Here is a 4,697-nt window from a genome sequence, read left to right on the forward strand (position 1 = left end):
GGGAGACGTTGGCTCTCAGATCCAAAGGCTCATAGGGGACTCTGAACATTTAGCAAAAAAAAAACATCAGAAGCTCGTGAATCATGTGTAGGTGCAGTAGCCCTTCAGATGTCGTTCGATCTGAGATCTGGCGGTCTAGAAACTCGTATCACCGTATCATCTAAGGAGCCAGAGCACATGATATTCTCCCTCCCACGTCCTACTTTTTCCTGGTCCCATTTGTCAGAGTAGAGCGGAGGAAGTACACGAACCTCCACCAACTAATACGATATTCATTTAGAAGGATAGTATAGCATGTTGGATAAAAAAAAATCTAACGCGCGCAAGGCTGGATGACCGGTGATTTGAACGGGTCGGTCCACTTCCAAACACACACGGCCCCTGCCCCCACTGGTCCTGTTCCTCTCTCCCATCCATGGGCAGCGACAGCGTGCGCGGCAGTCTCCAGCCGATATACACGCAGCCACTGTCAGTATTTGTTCGCTTCTCCGACGCCCTTGCCCTCTCCGAGTTTTGGGTACCGGCAAACGAAATAATCGGGAAATAGGCCTGGCTCAAAAAAGGCTCACCCACACACTGCCCGCAATAATTCGCGGAAGCGACCAAGCTGCACTTGCGCTCACGGACAAGCCCACCCATCAAACGAATCCGGCAAATCTTCGCGAGCTTGTGGCGTACAGCCGCCCTCCCACCTCCCCTTATACCGCCCGGAGAATACATACATACATACTCGCCATTGCAACGGGCACAGCACAGCTCCGCCGCACGAACCGCATGCCGGTGTAAGTTCAGCGCTCAAATCGGGCCTGCGGCGCTAGTTAGCTAGCAGCGGAGGCGCCTGAGACCTGACGTGCCGTCGCTTCCGCCGCATTGCGCCGCGCTGAGCTGAACTTGCACGTACGTAGCTGGCTGTGGTGGCTAGAGCGGCCGACATGCTTGCCGTGTCCTCCGCGAGGTGCCTCGCCGCCGACGCGGACGAGCAGCGCGCCGAGGCCGCGCCCATGGAGACGGTTGGGGGTGCAGCGGTGGTGGCGGACCTGGACATAGACTTCGACTTCACCGTCGATGACATAGACTTCGGGGACTTCTTCCTCAGGCTAGAGGACGGCGACGCGCTGCCGGACCTGGAGGTCGACCCCGCCGACATCTTCACCGATCTGGAGGCGGCGGCCGCGGGCGTCGAGGAGTTTCAGGACCAGCAGGTGCCCTGCGCCGAGCTCTTGGCTGCCGTGGAGGACGTCGGTTCGGTCAGTCCAGCCAGTGGTGTCATCGGCGTAGACAACACGGCGGTAGGACTAGGAGACGAGAAGCGAGGGTGCAATCAAGCCGAGGTGGGCGAAAACATGGGCGGCGGCGACCGCCCCATTGTGCCGGACGCAAAATCGCCGTCGTCGACAACGTCGTCGTCCACGGAGGCCGAGAGCCGCCACAAGTCATCAAGCAAGAACTCCCACGGAAAGAAGAAAGCCAAGGTGCGTTCATGCTTCTTATTAGTCATATGTAGAAGGTACTTCTTAGGTTTGCACCGTGTGGTATTAATGGCGTGCCCTCTCTGCAGGTGGACTGGACGCCGGAGCTGCACCGGAGGTTCGTGCAGGCCGTAGAGCAGCTCGGCATCGACAAGGCAGTGCCGTCTAGGATTTTGGAGATCATGGGGATCAACTCACTCACTCGGCACAACATAGCAAGCCATTTGCAGGTGCGTGCAGGCATGAAACTTGAAATTTGAAACGTAAATAATATAGATAGTTCTAACTTCTATCTCTAAAGTCTAAACTCAATTAGGCTTCGATGGCTGTACTAGCACTACTAGGATTGAGAACCTAGTTTAATAGACCAACAAAAGAAAAACTCTGAATCAAGGAAAAGATCGATATGAAGCAATCCAAAGTTGCACATCTCTCTATTTGTACGTAATTCACAATCAGGTACAGAATAATATGAAATAGCTAGAAGAAGAGGATATGCATAGTTCAAGCTAGCAAAAAGGGTGCAGATATATAGAGCTAGCTACTTTGAATTATGACTCACACAAAAGTGTCACTGTTCTAGTTCAGAATTCAAGTAATAGTGCATGTCGTTCACTAGCCATACAACATATATCCATGTCCGGTGAAATGCATGTAACATCACAGGGCAAAAGTGTCAGATAGAGAAACCGTTGTTACACATTGTTGAACTATTGTGTGTCCTCCGTTTCTCTCTCCCGCTAGTAGGTAGACCCCATCATCAGTTTATCATCTACTCCTATATATAGTTGTATAGGTTCACGGATTGAACTGTAAGTCTCTCCCACTATTGGGTGCTCATTCACCAGAAGCGAAGCCTTGGTCTACTCATCACAACCTCAACAATTTGTTTTGCTAGCCAACTTTTTGGCATGACAACAACATACTATACCATATAGATATTGGCACACAAAAATTGAACGTATGGATACTGAAATATGAACCTGCTATTTCTAGGGCAACTGAAAAATGGTTATACTATGGGCAACTGAAAAATGGTTATACTATCTGCCGATATATTAATTAGTGTTCTCCATATGGTTGCAGAAGTACCGGTCTCACCGGAAGCACATGATTGCGCGGGAGGCGGAGGCGGCGAGCTGGACCCAACGACGACAGATGTACGCCGCCGGCGGGCCGGCCGCGGCCGTGAAGAGGCAGGACTCGAACATGTGGACCGTGCCAACCATCGGCTTCGCGCCGGCGCACCCTCCTCCTCCTCCCCCTCCTTCACCGGCAGCCATGCAGCACTACGCTCGGCCGTTGCACGTCTGGGGTCACCCTACGATGGACTCGCCCCGGATGCCGATGTGGCCGAGGCACACAATATCCCGCGCCCCGATGCCGGCGTGGGCTCCCCCGCCGCCGCCGCCGTCTGACCCGGCTTTCTGGCACCACCCTTACATGAGGGTACGTGCAAACGTAGTGCCAGCCACCGATGGCAATCTTGTGTAGTGGGCTCGTCGCGCTTGTTTCTTACGTTTTGTTTTGGTTCGCTTTGTGCAGGGGCCCGCAGCGTATATGCCGACCCATGGGACTCCTTGCATGGCAATGCCGATGACACCGGTGAGCAGTTCGCGGATATGTAAGCTGTGGCATTTCCTTGCAATTGTTCTACCAAAAACTGACGAGATGAATACTTTTGCCGATCCAGAAATTTCCTGCTCCACCTGTGCCCGTTGCCATGCCGTGCACAGTCTATGCGCCCCCCTCCCCGGCGCCAGCGCTGGCGAGCAAGAACCAACAAGATTCGCAGCTCCAGCTACAAGCACAGCCAGTACGTGTATACACGACAATTCCATTTATCCTACTGCATGCACCACTGTGGCTGAGCCAGTTTTAGTTAACACTCTCTACCTTGTTGTGGTTTTTGCAGTCAAATGAGAGCATAGACGCGGCCATTGGTGATGTTTTATCCAAACCGTGGCTGCCACTGCCTCTGGGTCTGAAGCCCCCTTCGTTGGGGAGCGTCATGGGCGAGCTCGAAAGGCAAGGCGTGGCCAATGTGCCCCAAGCCTGCGGGTGAGCGCTGGAGGATGCATCCGCGTGCACTCCATTAATGCATGACTGCTGCTAGCTAGCAGCAGCAGCAGCAACAACAACAAAATCGTCGACATGTCTTTGTTTCTTAGAACGTTTTGTGGACCTCTCTCTCTTGGCCAACCTGTGCATAATTTCGATCAAGAGAAACATCCTTAATTTGAGTTCGCTCTTGAGACACATTTTTGTTACACCGTAAACTTTGACACTCGACCTTGGCTTCCCGTAAATTTAACTCTTTTTTTCGGAAAACATCTGAGCTGTTCATTTTCAGTCATGGCAGTACAGTAAACAAAGAAATAATAGAAATTACATCCAGATTCATAGACCACCTAGCGACGACTATAACACTGAAGCGAGCCGAAGGCGCGTCATAGTCATCGCCTCTCCCTCACCAGAGTCGGGCAAAATTTGTTGTAGTAGACAGTCGGGAAGTCGTCGTGCTAAGGCCCTATAGGACCGGCGTGCCAGAACAGCAAAAAGAGTAGCACAAATCGGAAGGATCCAACATGAAGACAGACGAACGTAGACGGACGATGAACAAATCAAATCCACCAAGGACGCCGGAGACACTCCTCCACACGTCCATCAACGATACTAGACGCACCCAGTGGCGGAGCTAGGGAGGACCAGCAGGGGCCCTGGCCCCCCTATGGCATTGTACAATACGAATGATTTTGTACTTAAGGCTAGTTTAGACATGATGTTTAGACAAAATTAGCTTTTTTGGTCCTCTCTAAGTGAGAATCACCATGTTCGGCCCGGTTTAAGCTCCAATCCTGCCTCCGCCCCTGGACGCACCACCGAAACGGGGGCTCGACGGCGGGGAGAACCTTATTCTCCTGAGCAGGACACAAACACTAACAAATCTCAAAGACATATCTAAAAATAGAGCCCTCCCGGTGGCAAGCCGGGATCCATCACGCCCCATATGGCCCTAAGGCCACCGGAGACGAGGTGGTCCGGCGGCGACGCTGATGGAAAGCAGAGAAACACTAATTGGGGAGGAGGCGGCTGGGTTAGGAGCGTCCAATTCCTGCTGCCGATGCCTCCTGCATCGCACGTGTAGCCGTCGTCGTGCACGCCTGCGATGACCAACTTTTCAATTTATATTCCCACAAACATGAAAAACCTTTTCAGTTTGTAGAA

At 52.5% G+C, this 4,697-nt stretch overlaps 1 protein-coding gene across 1 annotated transcript; it reads left to right on the forward strand.

The window, feature by feature from the left end:
• The first annotated feature begins 513 nt into the window (after positions 1 to 513).
• On the forward strand, positions 514 to 3,800 carry LOC109777289 (probable transcription factor GLK1). Its single transcript, XM_020335938.4, has 6 exons — positions 514 to 1,472; positions 1,559 to 1,699; positions 2,556 to 2,918; positions 3,015 to 3,074; positions 3,163 to 3,285; positions 3,385 to 3,800. The coding sequence occupies exons 1-6, from the start codon at positions 933 to 935 to the stop codon at positions 3,532 to 3,534; spliced, it is 1,377 nt and encodes a 458-aa protein (XP_020191527.1). The 5' UTR covers positions 514 to 932; the 3' UTR covers positions 3,535 to 3,800.
• Positions 3,801 to 4,697: the final 897 nt, after the last annotated feature.

This window comes from Aegilops tauschii, chromosome 7, assembly GCF_002575655.3.
Source record: "Aegilops tauschii subsp. strangulata cultivar AL8/78 chromosome 7, Aet v6.0, whole genome shotgun sequence".
Classification (NCBI taxonomy): Eukaryota; Viridiplantae; Streptophyta; class Magnoliopsida; order Poales; family Poaceae; genus Aegilops; species Aegilops tauschii.